Source organism: Natator depressus, chromosome 1 (assembly GCF_965152275.1).
Source record: "Natator depressus isolate rNatDep1 chromosome 1, rNatDep2.hap1, whole genome shotgun sequence".
Taxonomy (NCBI): Eukaryota; Metazoa; Chordata; order Testudines; family Cheloniidae; genus Natator; species Natator depressus.
In genome coordinates, this window is record NC_134234.1 from 113949717 (window position 1) to 113975857 (window position 26141).

Genomic DNA, 26141 nt, shown 5'->3' on the forward strand with positions numbered 1-26141 from the left:
CAGCGCCTCCACTCCCATTCAGCTGCTGCCCCAGTCTGTCCTTCCCCAATAGCCATTAGGAACCCCAGTCTGTGACCCGCCAGCCCCATGCTGTCTGTCCCTACATATCCCGTCTCCTGACCAGGCCCCACAGGTACAGTACTGCCAGGCAGACAACCTCTTCCCTTTCTTATTGGCAGTTGGGGCTGCTCCCACCTGGGAGTGGCTGCTCTGTTCTAGTGCCACAGCAACCCCTCGTGGGCAAAAGGCGGAACTGCAGCAACTTTCTGGCAGAAGTTATTTTCTGCGGAAAAAAAAATTGTGCGCGGCACATTAATTATGCTTGCACACAGTGGCGCAGAATTCCCCCACGAATAGAATACAGACAAAATGGACAGAGGCAGCACAAGCTTCCCCACACTTTTTTGCCACAGAGTACCAATCTGCACAGGAGATAACTATGGCTTTGCAGACCACTGAGAATCTCCATTTGACCTAGATCCAGCACTTTTTCAGGATTGTCAAGAGTGATGATTGTTGTCATGGAAATTTATATACAAAGGCTTCTGAACAACTATCACATGGGAACAACTGGTGGTCACTACAACCTAAGCTCAATTTGAACCAGCAACCTGTAGGTGAAAATCTCTATTCCAATTACTAAACCTTAAACAATGAAGTCTCCCTTTAAAAGTCTGTCAATAAGACACTTACGAGTTAGGAAACCATTAGAATGTGCATTTTTTCAAATGATGGTTTATCATCAAGATTATTGCTATATGCAGTACATGATACTTATTCTTCATCCACTCAACCAATATTTTAATGTGGTGTGTGTTCCCTGTTAATAACTAACATCATTTACTCTTGCAAACAGATTAAAGACTATAAACCATTTCTGGAATTACTGTAAGACACAGTAGCTTGCAGTAATAGTAAATCCAACCGGATGTAATTCCTATTCAGCAATTTATTACTATGGCATTTTTTTTCCAAAATGGTTGAAAAAATGTTGATTAATGAAGCAAAAATAATGTATTAGATCAGAAACCCAATTTTTCCAAATTAAAAAAAATATATATGTTTTGGTAAATGTGGCTCTAAATATGGCCAATTTCAGTCATAACACAAAATTAACAAAAGCATGAGCCTAGTGATTTTAGAAAGAGATACAATATATTTGTACAACAGCACTAATAACAGAACAAAATACTGCAGTAGACTTGCTTGCATTTTTAGTGGACAGAGAAGAAAAATGAAATTACAAGAATTTTAGTTAAAATCGTCTCTCAAGAACTATGCTTCTTTTTTGGTTTGGTTACCTTTAGGCTATTACTTGCTGATAAACCAATCCATGTCCATGGAAAAAATTATCAGTGCTTCAACCTACTTAATATGCATGGAGTGTAAAAAGACCTAACCTATTATTTTCATTAATCCCCTACTGGTATTCCAAACAGAAATTTTGAGAATTCTGAAGCAAACAAAAGGATTAACTTGATTTTATGAAATGGTAATTTTGTTTCTCTTAGTGACTGCTGAATTCCCATTTGTTAGTCAATGGGCATTTTGTGCACACAGAGAGTAGGTGAACACCTATTTATGAACAAATGGGGATTAATTACAATGACAATAGAGAAATCTGCTGTGAGCCAACTGTGGTTAAACAAACACCTTATACTATAACATATTAAAGGAATATATTATGGGCTACTGAGACTGAAAGTGTGTGTACTTAAAAGGTATCCTGTATCTTAGCTCTCAAAGATTTGATTCAACCAGTATTTATTAGTGTGACACTAAAAACCTCAATGTAAACGTGACATTCTGTCTTGCTGCAACTTCAGAGGTTTTGAAATTTGTTTTCCTTCTAATGTGAATAAAACCAATCTATGTTGCATGTTTTCATTAAAAATGGAATTAAGTCAGGGGGAAGATGTGTGTCTATCTCTATCCCCTAGTAGTAGTAGTTAGGGTATTGGCCTGGGACAATGCTTGACTGAGAGCAGAATTTTTCATCACAGTTCAATCCAAATTAGACAGAGACCCAAACCTGAGTCTCCCACATCCCATGCCAGCATCCTAACCATCCAGCTACAGAATCTCTCTCACCCTCTCTGTAAGTTTCAAAAACATCTTCACAAAATGTTTCAGTTTTGGTGAAACAGCATATTTTAGGGAAAATGTTCTGATCAGCTCTTGCTCTCAAATTCATATGTTATTAGTAACACAAACAGAAGGTGGACCAGCCTCTAGACCACCACGAGTAACAACTCTCTCTAAAAACTGAAACTAGAGCATTTTAGTGTAGTTCAAGAGAAGGCTTCATTAACTTAATATGGATTTCCTTCAAACTTCCAACACTGGATTTCAATGCAAGAATCCCTTCAGGAATCAGACCAAGATCTAGAAGACAATTATATTCGGTATATCCCTGAAAACATAAAAGCAAACCAATGACCTCTAAAATATTCCATTACCAAACCCGAAATAGTTGTGGTAGAGAGAGCACTGACACATGAAAGGTTCCATACAGACTTTTCCAGACTGAATTGCAAAGTTTTCTTTAGGATTGGGATTCTCAAGTTGAGGGTCGTGAACAGGTATTTGGGAGTCATATCCACTCTGTCCTTCCCCTAATGCTAAATCAGAGGGGATGACTGACTGGATGGGAAGGGAAATCCAGTGGGAAATGAAGCCCCGTATGAATAAGGCTGAGAACAGTGTCTTGAGGATAACATCAGAGTCTAGTAACAAATATGTTGAGATATCTGATACACCCCCACCACCGAACTTCTATAGAGAGCAGGTATATATTTCACAACCCTATTAAATTTTCCTTGGGAACAGGCCTTATAATTATCCCTGGGAATAGACTACAGCTCTCTAATATGACAGATGAAGTTTCATCCCCCTCAACCACATTACTTTTCAAAATAACTGCACCCCAAGAATCCTGAAACACAACATCCCACTTCTGTCTCACAATAATTCTGTAACCCACTGCCAAAGAGACTCTAGAGAGAACTCCATATAGAGGATAACAGCCTTCTTTTGGTATGAGTTACTCTTTTAGCTCAAGTTGCAGAGAGGTCTCTCTTGTGGATCTGAGAGTCCTGGGTTCAAACTGCTGATGGCCCATGTGGGAAAAAATATGCGATCACATAATTAAAGAATAAATCATAATGCATATACTCAAGAGTTGCATTTAATTCTAGCATTTCTTAAAAAGAGTGCTTGAGTTGGTAACCCTATTGTTCCTTCAGCATACTTATATATGGGACCCACTTTTAAAGTTATCACTTGGGGAGGTACTGGATACGTTTGAACATTGCTAGTGGGCTTTTCGCAAGTAGGTTGTCAGTTTGAATCCACCCTAGCTCAAACGGGACTGAAACTTGTTCTCATCATATCCAGTAGATGTTTGGTAGCCCCTCAAACCAATTACCTGCAAAAATGCAGAATAACTCAGACATGGAGCTGCACAAAGATTCTTGTCCCTTCATTTTCCCAAAGGCCAGAGAAAATCTGGCCTCAATTTTAACCTCAGATGGCCCAGTTTATTGCCATCTGATGCACATTTAATTGTATCTTCAGGCATTTAGAAATCCATTACCTTAATTCAAACTGGATTGGCAAAAAGATATTAGGTCAGACTCATAAGTCAGCAAAGGGAGAGAGGGGAGGCATTTTGTGTCTGCTGTCTTCAGGATCTTTTATAAAGCCAGTGGAGCTTCCCAGCACAGGCCAGGGAGCCCTTACACTGTCCTCCTGCTTTAATGGTCCCATGGAGATTTGTTACGGTGCAAGTCCACCCTGGCCATGTTTCCTCCTGCTCCGATTCACCCACACCTCGCCTCCATTACAGCCGTGGCCTACACTGGAAGGCTTCCTGTGCTTAAACCATTTATGGAGGTGGCACAGGGCTAGCGGAGAAGCCTCCAGCAATGGGGGTATTTTCTAGGGGAGTCTTAAATCTGCCCTATGGCTTCTTTGCTACAGCACCGTTGGCACAAAAGGTCCCTAAGCACATTGAAGAATCGGACATAATGATGCTTATGCTCTACTTTTATATACATAAAGCTTTAAGCACTGAGTACTAAACCAGTTCAGCTCTGAGACTATACTTCAGGGCATAACATTTGAAACACTTCAGTAGGACCCCTGGCTCCCTAGATGATGTTACTGAATCAGCTCCCTTTGCTCTCCAGCTTCCTCAGCCTGATTCCAACTTCCGTTTCCAACTCTGTTATGCTGGGAAATCTCTAGTTCTTGAACTAGACTCCAATACCAACTCCAGCTCAGACAGTTTTCAATACTACATTCTTTGAGCTACAATGTTTAATGGAATTGTTGCTCTCACTGAGTCAGCAATGACTAAGAACGTTAATAATGCTGGTGGTTTCCAATATCTTTTAAAAAAAGAACTTCCACACAAGTTTTTTTTAGTGGAGATTTATGTGAAGTGAAAGTTTGAAGTGTTAAATAAAATCCATTTTAAAAAGTTACCAATCCCTTCAAAAAACAAAAATATCCCAGCCGTTTGGTCAAATCCAAGTGGACTTCTCTATCCAAGTGGGGATTTTGCTTAAGTAAGGAAAATCTGACTCCCTTGGGACTAGCATTTTACACAGAATAGCACTCACAGTTTTTAAGAGTTTCTTTAGGTAAAATCTGAATATCCTTTAAAAAGTGAAATGTGCTGGGTTGTTTTTAAAAACCAATCCAACTGCAACATACATTTTTCACTATTATAGGACTAAAAATGTCTTACTGCTTACCGAGAGGAGAACTTATGTGGCACACAAATAGCATATTATTGTGAGCCAGGGGTTTCTCATTTAATCAAGATGCTTTAGGCCACAAAATTCTTTGTGGGGAACAACTCTCCTAATACCCTTGTACAAAGACATTTGCAAGTGAAACTAGTTTCCTTAAAACATTTGTTTTACATTTAAACATAAGTCAGTCTGTATGTCAATTATCATTTAAGACCTATGCCCTACTCACCAAAAGATGCTTAACATTTATCTAGAGATCAAATACAAGACCTGCTCTACATTTTTTTTTTTAAACTAACTCTACTGAAAGACAGCAGCTTTATATTGTGCTCAGATATCTGGAACAGCATTTAGCAAGTCCATAAAAGGAAAAATAAGAATACTAGGATATAAATAGATCACAGGGTTTAAGGTGCTTTTCTTGTATTAATCTTGCCTAGATTTTTGGCTTTAAACTAGAATATTAGTGATCTGAAAGTTTGAAATCAAGGCAGACTGTTTACTATGTCTGTAAGTTAAAGGTAAATCACAAAATAAAAGGATTACAGACTCGACCAGGGAAAAAGCACTGGGTCAGGACTGCAATCTCTATTAATCAGGTATCCCAGCTGGGCAGTGGGTATGCAGCTGTTAACTTGATCAATGACTTACCTAAATGTCATCTCTACTGATTCGCTTATAAATTACCAGCAAGTGAGACTAATGTACAGGTGCTAATTTATTTAAACTGTTCTCTGCAGTTCTACATAGCTTTATAAACTGCATCTGGCACCTAATGTTAGCTGTCAGTTGTACTTAGACATGCCTGTCCTAACGACTCTGTTCATTAGAAATGAGCACAAATTATGAAATATTGTGAAAAATGATACATCAAATGGAATGGGCAAAGCAAATCAATTAGAGAAACTTCATACCACATATTCACACATAGGAGAATAAAATATCCTGGTTCCAGAGCAAGGTCTATAATACCAATTAAAAAGCAATTGGTAGACTTCTGCAGTTATATATCAATTTGCTGGACTTTTCCCCCCCAGTAATTTAGTTGTAATATACAGCTTAACTTTCCATTCCTAAATAAAAGCATCAGTAAGAGGCAATTCTGCATCCAAAAATCCAGCAAGAGGATTAAAACATGGTAAACTTATTTCCCTGTAGCACATGTTCTAAAATTCAAAAGGTTTAACTTTTAATAAAATACACATAAAATGCCAATGAAAGACAATCTCATATCTACTTTTGAAATGCACTGTACAGACTGATTAACAGTAGAAGACATGGAGGTACGTAAGCACTCATCAAAAGGAATTATTACTATTCGAAGTGTAAAGCCTTATAATTCTGCTGCCAGTGCTAAGCAGCTTTTATAACAGAAATTTAATTATGCATAGCAGACATTACGCATTCAAAGTATTTTCAACACCTGATGGTATGTGAGCAAGTTAAACATGAACGGTAGATACTCTGTAATACTAAATAAAATGCTGCGCTTTTGTTTTTTCACCTTTTCAGAAATAAAATTTGTGAACTGGTCCCATACTTGTCACGTGCACTTCAGTAAGGAAAAGTGTAATGCTGACAGACCCCGGTTGTCAGCAGGCAGCATTGAACCGGGGACCTCTGGAGCTTAGTGCACAAGCCTCTACTGCATGAGCTAAAAGCCAACTGGCTCTTAGCTAAGGCTGTAGAGCAAACTCATTTTAACTCTCCCTCTAAGTGGTCGCAGTGCAACTAGATGGGACAGACCACCACACCCAGAAGGCCCACATTTCCAGAATGAGCCCATTTTTCTTTCTAGTGGGGAGCTCAGTCATTTTGTACAAATGGCCAGAATATCCCTTGGGGATCTGTGTGCAGAGGGATCTTCCATCTTCTACATGCGTATTTATGGCATATATGCATGCATGGGAAGAGAACCCACGCCCCAAACAGTCCTGCTGCCCACTTCTTGAGCTCCTATAGAGGCCTGTCCTCGAGAAACAGGCCCACATGTGGAAAGAAAACCTGGACTGCAGGGAGGGAGCTGAATTGTGGGTGAACACACAGCCTCCTACTACCAACCCTTGCAGGAAATCAACACAGAAGTTAATACAATCTCCACACTGTGTGAGCTTACCAACAGTTTTTTTACTAGTTTGTGCAAGCACATCATGCAAATAAACAAAGACAAGCTCCGTTACGGGTGAAGAGAACATTTGCCAAATTGAGATAAAATATTTAGGGAAAGAAAATTTTATCATTTAATAAAAGCCAGAACAAGCAAAGTAAAGTAAGTAATTTGTTAATCATTAAGGCCTCAGTCCTGCAAATTGATTCACCAGTGCACATCTTTACCTCGACAGAGTCCTACCGAAGTCAATGAGACTACATACAGGTGACAGGTGTAAGAGTCTGCAATGGTGTTTCTATCTCCAGTGGTACTATCAGGACATCAATATCGAAACATGCCTACCACTGCTTCAAATGCAAATAAAATGTAAACTATAAAAATAAATACAAATGTTAAATTCTCACTGTCTCAAATCTAAGCATCAATATGGATTCAGAGTACTACTGTCCTTAAAAAAATAAAAAGGGCTGTAGGCATATGACTGCTCAGAGCTCAAGACTTTTAACCTTACTGGCAAGGAGTAAGTCCCCTTTGTTTGCTCAGGCCTTTGCCTGAGGTGAGCTGGATGTGAAGAGTGTGGTGTCCAAGAGATTAGCTAGGAACATTGCTTTTTGAGTTTGTGATCTTTATAATAGAAGTCGGAAAGCAAAGGATTGTCATTTGTTAAGAGAACCAACTGTTGGCAGCATGCTGTTCATTTTTATATTAATTGTTTTTACTGAGGAAAATTCACACAGAGAATCAAGCACTGGGTGCATATTTTTTTATAAATATAAATTAAAATAAGTGAAAGCTATTGTATGTCTTGTGTGAAAATCACCTATTGCATAAACAGCAGCTTATTTTACCAGGCATGCAATGAGTGAGCAAAATCAAGTTTAAAATAAATGGGACTAGAATTTATTTGGCAAGATGTTCTAATTAATATCTTTTTGAACATAAAATTTGTCTAGTATTGGATTTTAACCTGTTGGAAGATTAAAAGGTTTGACTATTCTTTGTTGGTTGCAACTACTTGTAAATCTAGACGACATTTGTTTACACAGAAAACTTTTTTTTATGATTAAGAAGTCAAAAACAGTTCCCAATCTTTTACAATACACTTAGCACCCATAGCAGCCTAAACAGTTTATATTAGCAGAGAAGAGGTAAGAAAATATCCAACCAAATATTTTAACCATCTCAACCTGAAGGACAGAAAAAGCTGCTTAACCTTAAGTCTACCTGATTCCCAACTGCAAGTCGTTACAGGTAAAGCAGTAGGCATTTCCTCAAAAACCATCGTATTTCCCTGTTCCCACAGTGGCCATAATGCAGTGAGCTCAATTTCTCTTCTTTGGTTCCATGACACACTGCTCAGTCATGAGACTTCATGGGAAAATGGGGAGGGGTGGGTGTGTGTGTTAGTGTGTGTTAAAATTACTAAGTAAAATTGAACCAAGTGTTGATTGTGAAATATCCTGTAAAATTTAAATTTGCATCATCAACTGCTGTGGTATCATGCAGGAAAACCTGACCTAAATATACAAAGCAGGTCAAATGATGAGTAAATGTTTTCAAGTGCTATATAAACCTTTATAGTGGTTCTTATGGCCTCAGATCAAGGGGATTATCCATTAGTAGCTTTAAAGAGAACCTACTGTGCTTTAGCAGGATATGGGTATACAGTTCTATACTGCCATGTCTGACCTCACACACATAGCAGGGGTAGAATCTCTATTCACAGCCACAATTGCAATGTTTGCAATGTATAGTAGTATTCTTTCTTATTCTGACAGTTTGATTAAAATTCACGGAGAGCTGAGGGGCTCATGCTGAAGTAAAGTGCTTTCAATATCTGAAACTCTATAGTAAATGACTTCTCCAACAGAGCAACTGTACTTACATCAATATCCTCTTGGGTAAAAGTTTCTGGATCTTCCCCCATCATGTTGGCTAAATGTCTTTTTCCTAGGTTGAACTCTTCAATCTGGTTTTTAATAAAAGCCTCTGTATACTTTTCAGGTCCTGAGGCTGCAATGTTTCTCTTCTGCACTGCTGTAGTGGTATAGATTAGTCTTAATGTCTAACGAAAAAAAAAAAAAAGAGAATATTAAAGAATTGGTACAGCAAACTCTAAGCAAAATTATTGGCATAAAAAGGGAAATGTGCTTTGTGCACAGTAGTGTAGAAACTAAGAAAAGGCACTCTTATTCAGAAAGTTGATTTCTTCTAGTTGCCAAAGACCCTTTTACAGATGTGTTCAAACAGTTTAATCTTTTTATATGAGAAAATAAATTGTGAACAATGGATTGTCTTTTTATCAAATGTATGTACCTATGTTTAAAAATGTTAAATCAATTTCAAACAGTTTGTTTTCTGTGACATACACTCAGATTTTACTAATAGAATGAAATGTAATTTTACATGTGAAGAAGTCTCTGATGAAAACAAAACAACAAATTTTAGGCAAATAAACCGCTTAGGCATTGTAAGTAAACAGTGACTGTATTCTTTTATCTCTCTGCACACAAATAATCTCAAAGGGTTTATATATATTTATATATATGTTCACAAAGAGAGAACTTCTAAATGAAGCATGAATAGAACTGCAAACTTAATTCTGCTATCCCAAGTGCAATACAACAGCGTAATGAAACTACTAAGGTATCAAGTTTCCATGTTGCCCTGTCAAAGAAACAAAGAAAAGGAAATTAGGCACAATGCATTTTTGGGACAGTGAAATAGCCTAGGACCCTTTCTTGCACTGAGAACCATACAGGGGCACCCCGGAGCCCACCAGTTACTTTAATTTTACACACATAGGCTTAGGGGTGCACTCATGTGTTTTTCAATGTTGGAGTGGAGTTAAAGTCTGTGTCCTACAGAACTCTTTCTTGTCCTAGTGTTGATAACAGAATTGAAGAGTTCATAGTCTGTACAAGACCACATCTTTATTGTGTTTCTCTACAACACCCAGCACAACTGGGTCCCAACCCAAATTGGAGCTTCTGTGCGCTACTGTAATACAAATGTTAAATGTTGATATTAATATTACAAATGTCAAACATACTTGGTCTTGTCCCTTCCCTACAACAGGGATATGCAGATATGAAGGCAGATGAAGCAATATTTCAAGCACATATTAGAACTGTTTGATGCAATGGGCTTTATACTGGAGACTAGAAAGTTACTAAAGTCTTCGGTTTCTCCCCTCACTTTCAGACAAAAATCTTTATAACATCTAGAAGAGAAAACCTTTACACTATCCTAATGGGTAATTGCAGTCTGCCTACCAAAAAATCTAGCTGCAGTTTCAACTGGATATCCTGTTATCTTCTGTGCTAAACCTTTGTGCAGTGTTGCTGTGTGATGCAAAATAGCTACTGCAATTGGTACGGTATCACTCCATATAAACCGGTTACTTTGGAACCATTCAGTCTCTTCATTATACCCATCCCATATCTCCCCCCTGAACACAAAAAACATGGCATGAGGTGACTGCTATTGCAATCCTTATTCTTAAACCTAGTGTCCATAGACCTAGATGGAGTTTAACAGTAGATCAGTTTAACAGTTCACCATCTACAGAATGCTATCACAAAAGAGTACATCCATGGAGCTGAATCAGTACTCAGGCACACAATGTACGTCCTAATGCACCATATAGGACAAGAATTATGCTAAGAACACTAAAATGAATTTTTAGGTATAGTCAGCCATCATTCTAGAGGCAAAAAGCTACTAAATTCATTAATTTACACAAGGTTGCTGTTTTGATTAAAATAAAATAAAAATGAATATTCAAAGTCTGTAGAGCAGTGCTACTCAAAGTGATGGTCCATGGACCGGTGCTGGTCCGAGAGCCATTGGCTGCCAGTCTGCGTGCACATTGGGGGAAAAAAAAAATGCCGATCCCCACACCAGATAGCTTGAGAAGCACTGCCGTAGAGGACATTGCTTCCCATTGTAAGATATTATCTGCACTTCCTAAGAAATCTTATTAGGACTTTTTGGATATTTAGGTTTGAACACTGACCATATTTTGACTGAGCAATTCATCCCTTTGCCTCTTACAACCCTCTAGGGGAATTCCTATCAACAAATACTAGCGAACTTGGTTCCAGCTCAGAACTCATAATCCAAGGAACACTTGTCTTTGGCTTTTGTGGAAGACTATAAGATATGGCTAGACTGATTTGTTTTTCTTTCACCAAGATAATCAGTGGGTAAGACAACTGTAATTTCAATCAAGCACTCTGCCAGAGAAACAGAAGCATCATTGACAGAGCAGTAATGTCCCAATTTTGGCTTAATGCCAGTTTTTATGTACTACTTTACGTGTCTTATGTCAGTATTAACAAAGCCTCGCTGCAGTCAAATTATTCCATAAACCAAACTGAGAATTGATGACTGGAGTTGTCTATGTGGGAAGAAAGAAGTCACAAGAATAAAAGAGCAGAGAAAGGAACATTTTGGAATGGAGAAAATATCAGAGTTCTATTCAACAGGCCATGCTCAACAGTGACCTGAAGCAGTTATCATCTGACATCTGGTCAATTGCCTACTGTGTGAACTTGTGGTCTCACTGTACCTTCTGGTGTCTATGTGACCACATTAAAAAAATAATAAGCAAACTAACAAAAATTTAAAGGTAGCTAATTAGCAGCCTTATTGCCAGCTGTAGAAGAGAAACCAAAGACTAAACGGATTTGTCCTCTTGCTTCTAGGAGTGTTCTCTTCAGGTCAGGATTTAAAAATCTATATTTAAATTCAGCATTTTGAGTTAAAAACATATATGAACTAGAAAATATATGACTAGATACAGCTTAAACATTTCAGATATAACTGGCAACTACAAACTATACACCCAACACAAACATATGTGCGTAGTCCCACTGAAGTAATAAGACTACATACATACATTTATTTGCAAAATTGGAACCTAAAGCCTATTCTAGCTTTCACTGGCTGCTAATGGCAGCAACAGGCTGAAACTACAAATGGTTATTGGCATGAAGTAGGGATCTACTAGTCATGTTCCTTTTCTGCTGGCCATACCACTTTTCCCTGCCATGCTGACAGCAGGAAGTGGGATTGGAATAGGAGCATCTATACCAGCTCAATACCACTTTGCACTGGAGTAGTGCTCACAGGATCATACGGTGCTAGCAGTGTGGTACAAAATGCTGCACCAGATAGAAGAATCTGTCCTTCTGTTACATTTTTTGCAGCACTGTTAACCCAAGCCAAATTCTAACTAGGGTAATTACAGTCTGCCTACCCAAAATCTACCTGCAATTTTAACTGGATATAGTATTCTTTATTTCCTGAGCTAAACCTTTGCGTAGTTTTACTGTGTGATTCAAAATAGCTACCGCAATTCAGCCCAGGTCCAATAAAATAAGTCAGTGGTTCTCAAACTGTGGGTTGCGACACTGTTTTAATAGGGTTGCCAGGGCTGGCTTAGACTTGCTAGGGCCAGGGGCCAAAGCCAAAGCCCCACTGTTTGGGGCCAAAGCTTGAGGGCTTCAGCCTTGGGCAGTGGGACTGAGATTACAGGCCCCCTGGCCTGGGGCTGAAGCTCTTTGGCTTTGGCACCCCCACGTGGGGTGGCAGGGATCGGGCGGGCTCAAAATTTAGTCCCACCTCCTGGGATCATGTAGTAATTTTTGTTGTCAGAAGGGGGTCATGGTGCAATGAAGCTTGAGAACCCCTGAAGTAGGTGAATTAATCTTTGTATATACTGCATGAGATGAAAAGGATGATATGAATGTAAGTATTTGGTTGTTTTTTAAACTGAGGTATATGAACATGGTCTCTAATAAAAATCTCTGCCAACAATAAGATGATAAAACAGGAGTTTGAGACAAGCCTTGAATTTTAGTACTGGAAATCCCGCTTATTCCCAGTTTCTGCTGTATGTTTCAAGCTCTAGTGAATGTCTGGGAGAGAGAAACGCTGAAGTATCTCTAGACATTATCTCCTAGACACTTACTTCAGGAGAAAATGCTATTCACTCAGTCTTACTTTCCATGCATACGAGTTATTTGTAATTCTTTTTAATGAACATAAGAATCCTCATTACTAGGCCCAAGATTGCTTTCTCTCTGCCATACGTTAAACAGGATACTTTTGTATTACGCCTGTCATTTTTTATTGTAATTTTCCCATTTTTTTCTTTTCCCCTCAAGCTATTCATATTCTTCTTGTTTAAGTTCATCACTAATCAAAAGTCCCTGGACACAAAACTGTTCATAATTAGAAAACAGCCTCTTATGCAAATTATTATCTATTGTATAGAGTACCTCTTCTGGGATAAGAGTACAATTTCATGGGTCATATGGGTAAGAACTACAAAGTGAAGTTGAATGCTTCTCGTATTTAAGCCAAACTAGAAAATACTACTCTAAAATAAAGGAAATTAGAGGCTTGTATTTATTATATACTTCATAAAGTGTTCTTGCAGATAGTATTCTTACCATTTTTAAAAACAACTCTTGTTAAGAAACTCCTGAAACAACAGAATATTCCACCAGAAAAGAAACAGCCTTTCCTCCAGCCTACCACAATTCCTTAACACTCAGAAACTAATTGCTTTTAGATTATTTTCCTTTCAAAAGTAATAGCATAGAGGTCTAAGTATCAGGTTTGAAATATCTATGGCCTGTTTATTTACTGTTACATCAATTTTCACCTATCGAACTCTACTCAAGTCAGTGAGGATAAATGGGCATAAAACTAGTGATTAATACTGAGTAGAGAATCAGTCCCTCTGAACTCCCTGGAACATGGTCAGGGTTGACTTACTCCACCATACTTCAGAAGTCAATTCTGCCCATTTTACCAGGGTGTCTGTGGGGGTATCAATACAAAAGCTTTGTTTCTGATATGTATTTTGTAAAGCACTTTAGGATCCTTCACAATGAATCAACAACAAATAAATAATTTTATATTTATTTTCACATTGGCTGTTCCAAACCACTTCACAGGAAGCAGTATTTACTTAAGTGAAGTGCTTCTCTGAAAGGTGACTAAAAATGGTACCCAGTCTATCTGCTCCTTGTGTGTATTTTGTCACATCTGCTTAAGTCAGTGAGAAAAGAAAAAAAATATTACTTTTCATTACTGTCAGCCCTTTGGAAACACCACACCACTGAAGTGAATTGTTTTTTTTTTCCTCCAAACAGAACTGTTAACTAAGTTCCAATTAGAGGGCTACCTAGACAACAACAATTGACACCTGGGTTGTGGAACCAGTGGTTGTGAATCCTACTCCCCATGTCCTATATACAGTTAGTCCATGTACATATATGTATGTCTGTAATGGGCAATTAGTTAATGGATGGCTTCAGCAATAAGGCAGAAGGGTTTATATTCCTTATACCTTTTTATCTTATCAAAGGTAATGGAAGATTGGGATCACATAAATATCAGAGTCTTTTTTTTGATCCTGATAAGCTTTTGGACTCACCATCTTGTGTCAGGTTACTTTAAAATAATTATGTACTGTGGGGGGTGGTGGTGGTGGTAATCAATCTAAATGCACTGCTTCTCATTTTTACACAGAGTCTTCTCATTCTCGTATTAAGAGAAAAAGATAATAGGAGCACCACTTACGTTTTTTATATTACTGACTGGGCTGCATCCTTAGCTCGCTTCGCTCCACCAAAATCAGTTGTGTTATGTCAACTTACATAGGGATCTGACCCATTATTTCTGTGCTGATATCAGATACCCTCTTCAAGCCCCACTCTAACTAAACAGTCCTAATCTTTTCAATCTCTCCTCATACATAAGTCTATCCAGTCCTCTGATTATTCTCAGTACCTGTCACTTGGCCCTTCTACATTTTTGAGATGGGCTGACCAGCACCAGACACTATTTTCAAACTAAGAGTCTACAATCATTATAATAGTGTTACAATATTCTGAGTATTATTTTTATTCCATTCTCTGTACTGTACACCTTAATATTTTGTTTATGTTTCTAACTACTGCTGCACACTGAAGTGTCCACAAGGACACCAAGTCTTTTTCCTGAATGGATACGGCTAATTTAGAAACCAGCAATGTGTGTAAATAGATCCAACTGCTCTTTTCCAATGTACATTGTCTTGGATTTGCCTACTCTGAATCATCTGCCATCTGTTGCCTAATTGCTTGGCTTTGTTAGGTCACTCAAGAGTTTCTCAGTTTTCACCATCCTAAATTATTTTGTCATTTAAAAATGGTCACTTCCACCCTCTTTCTAGATCGTTAGTGAACATATTATATGTTTTAATATATTTATAATACAGTATTCAACATCAGTCCTAAAACAGATCTCAAGGTTGATTTACACTTGCTTTTCAAACTGGAAATGCAAATTAGAAATAAGTCAACTTTTTAACAATGAAAAGATTCTCAACTCATCCCTGAAGTCTTTCAATCAAAGATTCTGGAGTCTTTAAAGAGATGTTCTAGTTTGCCCCAACTTCTTGGCCTGGTCAGCAGTCGCTTACATAATAGAGAAGAATAACTCCGTCTCCACTGCATGAAACCCTGGGTGAAGCGCTTTGGCCCACACTTTGCAGGAAGCCAAACCAGATCACCACACTAGTCTTTCCAGACTTAAAATCAACAGTCTTAGGCTATGTCTACACTAAGGACCTTACAGCGGCTGTACCGCTATAAGGTCTTCCATGTAGCCGCTCTTTGCCAGCAGAAAAGAGCTCTCCTACTAGCATAATTAAACCATCCCCCACAAGAGGCATTAGTCATGTTGCCAGGAGAGACTCTCCTGCTGACATAGTGCTGTCCACACCAGCACAGTTGTGGGGTGTGTTTTTTTACCTACAAAAGTGGTAGCCTAAGGCTTTGTCTGTACTATGTCTACACTGTGCACCTTACAAGGTGCGGCTGTGAAGCTACAGCCGCACCACTGTAAGGTAAGCGGTGTAGCCGCTCTTTGTTGCGAGGAATGAGCTCTTCTGACAACAAAATAAAACCACCCCCACTGAGGCGTGGTAGCTTCGTTGCCGGAAGAGCATCTCCCACAAAGCACTATCCACACCGTGCTTTTCATCATTAAAAGTTTTGTCATTCAGGGTGGGTTTTTTGTGGTTTTTTTTTTTGCACTGCTGAGCAATGGACTGGTTTATACAGAATTACTCAAACCAGCACAACTGTTCTGCACACCCCTATTGGTTTAAAGCAACTGGTTTAAATGTCCAGACCCAAGCCAAGGCCACTATGGGCACTACAGCAGCACAGTGACTGCACAGTGCAGCTCCCTATGACGGATACCTCCTACAGCAACAGGAGCGGTTCTGCCGTGGCTAGACTCAATCCACCCGTCCACACGGCAGTTGCTAGGTCGACAGAGGAATCCCTAGGGGCCGGGGCTACACCAGGGGGTTAGGGTGACCTAACCGCGGCGCTCAGCGATGCGAACGGTTCACACACGCCCCAGCCGGGCGGATCCAACTGCTCCGTGTAGCCCGGGGCTGGGCCGGCCTGAAGCCGGAGAGCCCCCGCCCCAGCGAACCTGATGCTGGGACCGCCCGCCGGGCACACGGCGATCCCCGCACAAGGGCCCAAAACAGCGGCCAAGCCGGCTGCCCTCCGGCCAGAGCCCAGTGTCCCCCCCGGCACCCGGGAGCAGCGATGCCGCTCACAGGGGGGGGGGGCCGGGCAGCGGCAGGGTCCGACGGCTCCTGCACCCGCCCCCCGCGCAGAGCAGGCCGGCGCGGCCCGGCTCCCCCTGCAAGGCTGGGTCTGGCGAAGGCGAGCCAAACACGGGCCCCTGCGCTCGCGTTTCAACGGCCCGGTGGGCGGGGCCGCTCGGTTCCTCCCTCCCCTCCCGCGCTCTCACCTGTGCGCGCGGCGCCTCTGGGGCTCTCAGCGCCGCGCTCCAGCCGCGGCTCGCTCGCAGCACGCGCCTAACGGCAGCCGCCATGTTTGCGGCCCGAGACTGTCAGCGTCGCTGAGCCAGGCTGATCGTGGGGGGGTGGGGAGGAGCCGCGGGAAGCGGAGAGAAAACAGCTGGGATTGGCGCAAGCGCACCGTTGCCACTTGACGCTTGTAAGGGGAGGAGCTTGGCCAAGAAACGGCCGCCCTCGCGCTGAGGATTGTTGGCGAAAGGCGGGAGTTGTTAGTCTCACGTGATCTTGGCAGGGCAGCGGGCGAGGGGGCGCGCGCCTGTGGGCGAGTTTCTCCTTGTCGGGCGCTGTGTCGTTCTCAAGCCGCCTTGTTCGTTCCAAAGGGAATGTGCGCGCGCAATGTGGGCTGGGCTTTAAAAGGGCAGGGTCAAGGTTAATGCTCCCTGCGGAGCCTCTGCTGCACAGTTCATCTTGCTCTCCTTGAAGTAACAGTCCTGGCTGGGGTGCCGGAGTGGGAGAGAGGGTACCACCTGGTGCATTGTTGCTTGCCCCTTATTTTATCTCCAGCCCTGTATCTGGTGCTTGATGTTTTACCTCAACAGGCATCATGTGGAGGGTCCCATGAGTTGTACACGGTAACATTCACCTCACTTACTCATTCCTCTAGGCTTTCCCAGTTCCGGTGATTAGGCCCCCAATCCTGCAAACAGGTAGTATATAACTACTCTTGACACAAGGGGATTTGGGCATAAAGTTACTCCTGTGCATAAATCTGCTCAGGATTGTGGTCTCACATTGCAAAGGCCCTATGGCAAGGATTCTCTTCATCTTTGCTTTGCATGGTATGGAGCATGCTGTAAGTGCTTCATAAACAATTATAACCTGCTGTCATGACCATAAGAACGGCCATAGTGGGTTAGACTAAAGGTCCATCTAGCTCAGTATCCTGTCCTCCGACAGTGGCCAATGCCAGGCGCTTCAGAGGGAATGAACAGAACAGGCAATCATCAAGTGATCCATCTTTCTGGCAAACAGAGGCTAGGGAAACCATTTGTGGCTAATAGCCATTGATGGACCTATCCTCCATGAACTTATCTAGTTCTTTTTTGAACCCTTGTTCAGAAGATATTGGCCCTTGGCCTTCACAACACCCTCTGGAAAGGAGTTCCACAGGCTGACTGTACGTTGTGTGAAAAAATACTTCCTTTTGTTTGTTTTAAACCTATTAATTTCATTTGGTGACCCCTAGTTCTTGTGTTATGAGAAGGACAAGGACAAATAACACTTCCTTATTTACTTTGTCGTCTCTTTTCCAAGCTGAAAAGTCCCAGTCTTTTTAATCTTTCCTCTTATGGAAACTCTTCCATAAACCTAATCATTTTTGTTGTCCTTTTCTGAACCTTTTCCAATTCCAATATATCTTTTTTTGAGATGGAGCGACCACAAGAATATACAGTTTTGCACCAAAAGTTTAAACATGAACATTTTTGGCATGCAGAAGTTCTCCTGTATTTAGAGTTGTTATAGTCTTCTGCTGAACAGGGTTTCATGATTAATATTACCACCTCTGTATATAGGTGGCAAGTCTTCAGAGCTAAGAGGAGCTCATCACATACATACACATATATATAAAGCTAGAGCTGGTCAGAGAATTTTGACAATAACATTTTGCCAAAACAAATGAGGGGGAAATGACATTTTCAGCATTTTTCAAAAACTTTTATCATTTTCCAACCAGCTCTTAAACAGACCTCTCAGGGCCTCGTTTTTAGGAGCACTCTCTGCTTGAGACGGATTATTGAAAGTGCACCTCCACTCCCCATCATGTTTATGGTCCCATTCCATCATCATCATGACAAATCCAAAAGGAACGTAGCCTAGGATGGCCACTCACATGTTCCTGGGATACCAGACATTCTTGTACTTCAGGGAACAGTGTGGGCCCACCCATGCTGAGATGACCTTGACACAAGGAGGCGCCAGTTTGAAGAGCGTGGTGCCGTGGTCCCACCGGTGTGACCTTGCACAAACTCTATGTGCGAGATCATGCCAGTGGGGTTGGAGCAGTGCACTTTTCAAAATGGCATTCCCCATCCCATACTGGACAAAATGACATCCAGTTTGGTCTCAGTACCGGGCGGGGGACAAACCACCCAAAAAGAGGACTTAAAGGTTTTAAACCAGACAAGTGGCCACCCTAAGGTAGCTTCCTTGCAGATTGAGCACCACCCAGATCAATTTCTAGCAAGGTCCTTAAGGTGGTCTGGCTGGATATTCAGTTTATTTCCATTACTGTACTAGCAATCTTATCACTCCACCAAAGCTTTTGGTGACCAAGTGACCGCTGGTCATATACCAGCATTGCTTGGTAAACACACTTCTCTTCCAACCTAATAATATGCCTGTACCAAGAAAGGCACCAAAGCTGAAGCAGTGCTGATGGAGGCAGTTGATGGATTCAGCTTCAAATATCCGAATTTCTGATCTTGTTCTGACATTTACAGCTGACCAAGACAACGAGAATCAAAACTGTCACTCCGGTGCTCTTCAGCCTTCCTCTCGTGCACCCATTTGCTGCCCATCAGATGGTAGCTGGCTACAGCCTCCTCCTACCCAGTCGTAGCTGCATATGTGGTCCCCTTCACAGGACATACAAGCAGCTGAGAAGATGGAAGAAAGAACTGGTGAGGGACAAGGGAAAGCAGGCAGCCAAGCAGGGGAAGGGGTTAGTGAAAGCCCTCTGGAAAGACACATTTATTATTATGGTAAGAGCTGACAGACTGGTGATGTGTGAAAAAGTTGCACATTCAGTATTGTTTTCTTGATCATAGAATCATAGAATCTCAGGGTTGGAAGGGACCTCAGGAGGTCATCTAGTCCAACCCCTTGCTCAAAGCAGGACCAATCCCCAACTAAATCATCCCAGCCAGGGCTTTCTCAAGCCTGACCTTAAAAATATCTAAGGAAGGAGATTCCACCACCTCCCTAGGTAACGCATTCCAGTGCTTCACCACCCTCCTAGTGAAAAAGTTTTTCCTAATATCCAACCTAAACCTCCCCCACTGCAACTTGAGACCATTACTCCTTGTTCTGTCATCTGCTACCACTGAGAGCAGTCTAGATACATCCTCTTTGGAACCCCCTTTCAGCTAGTTGAAAGCAGCTATCAAATCCCCCCTCATTCTTCTCTTCCACAGACTAAACAATCCCAGTTCCCTCAGCCTCTCCTCATAACTCATGTGTTCCAGTCTCCTAATCATTTTTGTTGCCCTCCGCTGGACTCTTTCCAATTTTTCCACATCCTTCTTGTAGTGTGGGGCCCAAAACTGGACACAATACTCCAGATGAGGCCTCACCAATGTCAAATAGAGGGGAACGATCACGTCCCTCGATCTCCTGGCAATGCCCCTACATATACATCCCAAAATGCCATTGGCCTTCTTGGCAACAAGGGCACACTGTTGACTCATATCCAGCTTCTCGTCCACTGTAACCCCTAGGTCCTTTTCTGCAGAACTGCTGCCGAGCCATTCGGTCCCTAGTCTGTAGCGGTGCATTGGGTTCTTCTGTCCTAAGTGCAGGACTCTGCACTTGTCCTTGTTGAACCTCATCAGATTTCTTTTGGCCCAATCCTCTAATTTGTCTAGGGCCCTCTGTATCGTATCCTATCCCTACCCTCCAGCATATCTACCTCTCCTCCCAGTTTAGTGTCATCTGCAAACTTGCTGAGGGTGCAATCCACACCATCCTCCAGATCATTTATGAAGATATTGAACAAAACCGGTCCGAGGACCAACCCTTGGGGCACTCCACTTGATACCGGCTGCCAACTAGACATAGAGCCATTGATCTCTACCAGTTGAGCCCGACAATCTAGCCAATTTTCTATCCACCTTATAGTCCATTCATCCAGCCCATACTTCTTTAACTTGCTGGCAAGAATACTGTGGGAGACCGTGTCAAAAGCTTTGCTAAAGTCAAGGAACAACACGTCCACCGCTTTCCCCTCATCCATAGAGCCAGTTATCTCGTCATAGAAGGCAATTAGATTAGTCAGGCATGACTTGCCCTTGGTGAATCCATGCTGACTGTTCCTGATCACTTTCCTCTAAGTGCTTCAGAATTGATTCCTTGACGACCTGCTCCATGATTTTTCCAGGGACTGAGGTGAGGCTGACTGGCCTGTAGTTCCCAGGATCCTCCTTCTTCCCTTTTTTAAAGATGGGCACTACAGTAGCCTTTTTCCAGTCGTCCGGGACTTCCCCAGATCGCCAGGAGTTAAGTTGATATGGAGATATGAATAGATTAAGCCAAATTTATAGGTTCTACACATTTATTGCAGTGAGGAAAGGGGAAAGAGAGCCCCAATGGCTCCTCTTATTGCACACCTGACCAAGGACGGGGCATTGTGGTAGCCCTTGCATTCACAGTGTTCAAGGACTACATTTGGCTAGCACCTGTGCTTGTCCAGTGCTGATTCTCCAAAGGGGAAGCTAAGGGGTGGAGGTCATAGCCCCACTGACTTACCTCCTGCCCATGCCAGCAGAGCTGGCTGGGCATAGAAAGGAATAGACCCTACAACTTCTTCAAGGCCTTATTACTCCTATGCTCCCTGAAACTCTGTAAAGCACTGTGCCCACTAGGAAGTGCATCTCCATGCACCTTAACACAGGACATTTCTTTAGGGCATGATAGAAACCTTTGTGTTTTCAGAAGTTGGTAGGTGTGCATGTAAGAAAAAGAATACATGTTAAATGGAGAGGAATGTAGGGAATTTAGCAGTAACAAACTCTGTTCCACTGAGGCATTTTCCAAACATTTTACAACATATGTGTACCTTTTGGCATACAAACTGTTCTGTACTGATTATTTTCTCATGATTATTAAAAGGAATGTATTTATTATAGCCCACAAGTTATATCATCCCAACAATGCTCATACAACACACAGTATATTAATCTGCTTTGTAACAAATAATTAGAACAACTATCTTCCTCCATTGGGTCTCACTGTCTTCAAATGTGGACCATACAATACTATTTGAAGGCTGCACATGCTAGGGTTGTCAGTTATGTCTGCTATAAAAGGCTCAGCACTTGGGGGGTTGTCAATCAAGTCTGTTGTGAGAGAGATTTCAAGAATCATTACTCCAACAGTACTTATCAAATACAAAAATAAAACAAATTTACATAAAAACACCATAGGCAGACTGATCGCATCATTTTATTTTATGGTGAAGGTGTTTTGATATGAGCACGTAAACTATAAAGGCGAATCAAACAGGCCCAGAGGTCTGTAGAAACATCTTACTAGAAAGAGTGCTCTCTTTTGTGTGTTCCCTCACACAGCTTTTCCTCCTCATCAAGTTTGTGACCCAAAGCCCATTGAAATCAATGCAAATCTTCGGATCAGGCCCATAATCTCAATCTCATTTTTTTCAAAATATCTTTTCCCCTGTCTATATTTTCCAATACTTTTTAATGCTGTAAATCGTTGGGGATAGTAATTATTTTTTCAGGACTAGGTCCCCAGGACTGTACACATTTATGCACATGGGTAGTCCTGTCTGAACCCATGAAGTCCATAAAATGAGAATTTGCAGATATACAGGGAAAATCTGCTGTTATTTGAAGTCATTTGCTGTGCTTCACACAGATCCAAATGCAGTATCTGGGCCTTATTTTAGAAAGTGAGCACTTTGGGGTTATGGAATTTGGCTCTTCTTCAGTTGTCTGCCCTAAACTTCTCCCCCCATACATTTATGACAATTGCTATCGCTGGTGCAGATCTACCAGTGGTAGCAACAGTTGGAGCTCTAGCATAGACAAAAGATTTGCACCAGAGTTTTGCAAGGGTGTAGCTAGACTGTCATAGCAGCACCGGTGCCAACTCCTTGTGTAGATATGCTGCAGTGGTGTAAAAGGGATTTGCACCAATGTGACTTACCCTGTTTTTAACCCAGTGGAGTGCATGTATGGTAGGGGTTTCCAACTGTGCGGCACTGGAAGAGGTTCATTAGTATAGTCACACAAGTGCAAAAATCCGTACTGAGACAAGCCTAAGGTGCGAGTGATGGCTGGTATTATAACTAGACCTGTTCTGAAACGGATTAGATAAGACAATCATTAAAATCCTGTTCAGTGACCTTGCTTGGAACAGGTCTAGATGACCTGTTGGTAAGAACACCAAATCAGAATGGCAATGTTTTACATCCACTTGCACTGGTGTAAATGATGGCACAACATGTGGGGCAACCATGAATCTGGACCAACAGCAGCTAGAAGGCTGTAAGAAAGAAAGTGGGGAGTAACTTGATCAAGAAGACAGTGAAAGCCCCAGATGACAGAGTAGTTAGACGTGTGCATGCACACACAGCTCTCAACAAGTATTTGATTCTCTCTTATTTTAAAACCTGTTCCATTTGCTTGCTATTCACTTTTCTTCATCAGCTCCTAATTAAAACATGCTAGCAAAGTGCATCTGACATAGTGGAGGTTTCCTTTGAGTACACACATAAATTATATTTTAAATGAAGTGTTTTTGTATCCTGATTTTAGTATCTATGAAATTTTGACTTGTCCACTTCAAAGCATTGGGGTAAAACATTCATTTGTTTAAATTGTACAATAAGTTTGAATACAATATCATTTACATATTTTAAAAAGGTGCTGCTGAAGCATGGGGGCATTTTGTTTTGTCTTCTGATATTTTAAGTTTTGGATTTGGAAGTATTGCCATTTGGGGAATGCTGTGTCAGACTTGGCTGCATCACTGCTCTGTCCCAACTCCAGCTAAGCCCTAATGTGCACTGATTCTGTCATGCAAACCTCCCTAGTTAACCAAGTCAGAGAGGAAGCACTGCTTAGTGGTGAGAGCAGAAGACCAAGACTTAGCAGCTCCAAATTCTGCTCTTGGCTCTGGAATTAGCTTGCTGTGTATTGTTGAGCATGTCAGTTAATCTATCTGTGCCTCTCAATTACCATCACTGTAAAAAGGAAGTAATAATACTTACCTACTATTTAGGACATATAAAATTAATTAATGATTATAGAGTGCTTGGAGATCCTAGGAAGAAAGATGCCAAATAAATCAAGAGCAGTATTAAGGTCACTGAATTTCCCATTTCCTTCTTGTTGTTGGTTTTTCTCATTTCTATAACTTCTGATGTTACCTGCACAATTTAGGGTTCTCACTCCCCTACTCTTTCTTTTTGGTACTCAGGAAGTGAGGGATCCAACATGACCCCCTCCATGGGCTCAGGGCTAATACCCCTTCCTGGTGGACTCAGGGCTCTATGGGTCTGCGGGACCCTTTCCCAATGAAAGAGCCTAAGCCCTGGTCTACACTAGGACTTTAGGTCGAATTTAGCAGCGTTAAATCGATGTAAACCTGTCCACACGATGAAGCCCTTTTTTTCGACTTAAAGGGCACTTAAAATTGATTTCCTTACTCCACCCCTGACAAGTGGATTAGCGCTTAAATCGGCCTTGCCAGGTCGAATTTGGGGTACTGTGGACACAATTCGACGGTATTGGCCTCCAGGAGCTATCCCAGAGTGCTCCATTGTGACCGCTCTGGACAGCACTCTCAACTCAGATGCACTGGCCAGGTAGACAGGAAAAGAACCGTGAACTTTTGAATCTCATTTCCGGAGACTGCGGGAACTGTGGGATAGCTACCCACAGTGCAACACTCCGGAAGTCGACGCTTGCCTCGGTACTGTGGAAGCACTCCGCCGAGTTAATGAACTTAAAGAAAGGAGTACTTGTGGCACCTTAGAGACTAACCAATTTATTTGAGCATAAGCTTTCATGAGCTACAGACGAAAACTTATGCTCAAATAAATTGGTTAGTCTCTAAGGTACCACAAGTACTCCTTTTCTTTTTGCGAATACAGACTAACACGGCTGTTACTCTGAAACCTGTCTTAATGCACTTAGAGCATTTTCTGTGGGGACACACACACTCGAATATATAAAAACGATTTCTAAAAAACCGACTTCTATAAATTCGACCTAATTTCGTAGTGTAGACATACCCTTACACAGTAATATCCTTAACCTATATTTATGAACAATTAATCATCAGAAAACACATGCTAAGCATACAATGCTCAGCACTCCCAATAAAGCAGATAAACTTCTCTTGATGACCCATCAAGATGAGATCATCTGGGGACTCTGGCTTCTGCAGAGTGGTTGGCAGGGTGTTGAGGTCTGGCAGCTTTGATCTTGGGCTGTGTCCCGGAGTTAGGTTTCAAAGATGTTCCTTTTGGACCCCAGTTTATATAGTTAAAACTTGGGTCCTACTTAGCTATACCTTAACCAATCATTTTAAACTAAAGTATTATGAAACAGTATTTTTAACCAATCTTAGCACATTACGAAACAATTCTTTAACCAATCCTAGAACATTATGCAACAATTCTTTAACCAATCATGCCCCACCACCGTAATTGATTCAAATCTTGCAAAATTAGTTATTCAACAGACAGAAACAATTAAAGAATCAGAGAGAGGCCATACAGATAAACAATAGAGAAGAAGAACCATAAAGGCAAAACAACACAGTAGGATAGATTTTACAATCACAACTGTTGATAGGTGGTTTGTTGCCAGACAGAATGTTATCATACAAAGTTTTCTTCAAACATCTTGAGATCTGTTTCTTTATCTGGTGATGGTGGGTACTATTAGGACAGGAGTGTCTTCTTAATAGCCAGATATTACACTATTTCGGTGCAATTTAGATGGAAGCGAGGATGTGACTCTCTGCAACTTAGCTCATGGCTGCTGTTTTTACTGCAAAAAGGCCTCAGACCTTACTGGGGGAAAAATAACCTCTCACTTTGATACTCAGACCAGTAGTAGGTTTATCTCTTTATCACACAGAGGGCAGTTTATCGCTATTCCTTTATTGAATCTATTCAGATTTATAAACTTTTCCTTATTGATTTAAAAGTATTGGAGACATGCATACATTCAGTGTAAAAAGAAGGAAACAGTACTTTTTCACATACTGTGTTCACTTCCAGATAATTGTTTATCGATATGGAGTAGTCATTGTAAGCACTGTAAACAACAAATTCACTTAACCATAAAAGACAGTTCAGAGTGTGCCCTGCCCTCTGCATAGCAAACCCATTCATAATTTTGAATACTTTTTATATTCCCTTCAGAATAGATTAAGGCTATGCATGGCCTAGATTGATAAAATGCATGGGCCCCTAAGACCATTCTCTATAAATCATGTTGCTGATGCACATGGGGGAAAAAAAAGCCAGGAGTGATGGGAGAGAAAGGAGTGGTGCTGCTGGACAATGACAGCTCAGAGGAAATGGAGTGCTACTGGGACTCAGAAATTCACATATTTATTCAGTAAGTGGAGGATTTTTGCTTCGTAACATTTTACATCCTTTTAGGGCTCACTC

At 41.2% G+C, this 26141-nt stretch overlaps 1 protein-coding gene across 2 annotated transcripts in view; it reads right to left on the reverse strand.

Moving 5' to 3' along the window:
- Positions 1 to 17097, reverse strand: part of MRPS9 (mitochondrial ribosomal protein S9) — a 44744-nt gene extending 27647 nt beyond the window's left edge. Inside the window, exons 1-2 of one of the 2 annotated variants that reach the window (XM_074964662.1) lie at positions 16705 to 17094; positions 8756 to 8935 (exon numbers count right to left, since the gene is read on the reverse strand). In XM_074964662.1, coding sequence (XP_074820763.1) covers positions 8756 to 8935; positions 16705 to 16788 — 264 coding nt within the window. In that variant the 5' untranslated portion in view covers positions 16789 to 17094. Of the gene's footprint in view, positions 1 to 8755; positions 8936 to 16704 lie in introns of both variants that reach the window. The other variant, XM_074964669.1, reaches the window with a different exon arrangement.
- Positions 17098 to 26141: the final 9044 nt, after the last annotated feature.